General features: G+C 31.2%; 1 protein-coding gene across 1 annotated transcript in view; it reads right to left on the bottom strand.

Annotated features, from left to right (window-relative positions):
- Nucleotides 1-66: 66 nt before the first annotated feature.
- Nucleotides 67-605, bottom strand: part of myt1lb (myelin transcription factor 1-like, b) — a gene marked incomplete at its 3' end in the record, with an annotated part of 142,833 nt that continues 142,294 nt past the window's right edge. Inside the window, exon 21 of the mRNA XM_016256465.1 lies at nt 67-147. Coding sequence (XP_016111951.1) covers nt 67-147 — 81 coding nt within the window. The remainder of the gene's footprint in view (nt 148-605) is intronic.

Below are 605 nucleotides of genomic sequence, written 5' to 3'. Positions count from 1 at the left end.
TAATTAATACCCTGGCAAGACGAGCATTTTGAACAGGAAGTGCATTTTACAGCAACATTACTGTACCATTGAATGCTCATTATACATGTCGTCATAGACACAGTCATAGACATCCCTGTAGAACTTGAACAGTTGAATAGTATCACCCTACAGATATATTAATCAATCTTTTAAGATAAATAAATCAATAATAAATCAAAACCAATAAATCAATCTTTTGACCCTCCATGATTTCTGTAGGAATTCTCATGCATTCACTAACTTCACCTGAGCGCCAAGTCATGATTTCAGACCAGACATATTCTACTGTATGTCAAACAGCAATGGATACAAGTGTTTAAACTAGAACACCAGATATATAACTAGATGACAATGTAAATATGGACATCTGAGTGATTCAAGCAACAACAACAATTTTTTTTCCAAATCATGGTCCATGCACTTGAGTAAATAATAAATGGTTATACTTTACCATTTTTTAAATAATTTTTCTTTTGAAAGACGCCTCTTCTGCTCACTAAGTCTGCATTTGTATGATCAAATTACACAGTAAAAATAGCAATATAGTGAAATATTATTACAATTTAAAATAACTGTTTTCTATT

Source organism: Sinocyclocheilus grahami, unplaced genomic scaffold, assembly GCF_001515645.1.
Source record: "Sinocyclocheilus grahami isolate Dianchi unplaced genomic scaffold, SAMN03320097.WGS_v1.1 scaffold1434.1, whole genome shotgun sequence".
In the NCBI taxonomy this organism is placed as follows: domain Eukaryota; kingdom Metazoa; phylum Chordata; class Actinopteri; order Cypriniformes; family Cyprinidae; genus Sinocyclocheilus; species Sinocyclocheilus grahami.
The sequence above is the reverse complement of the archived record's forward strand: the minus strand, read 5'-3'. Positions and strand labels throughout refer to the sequence as shown.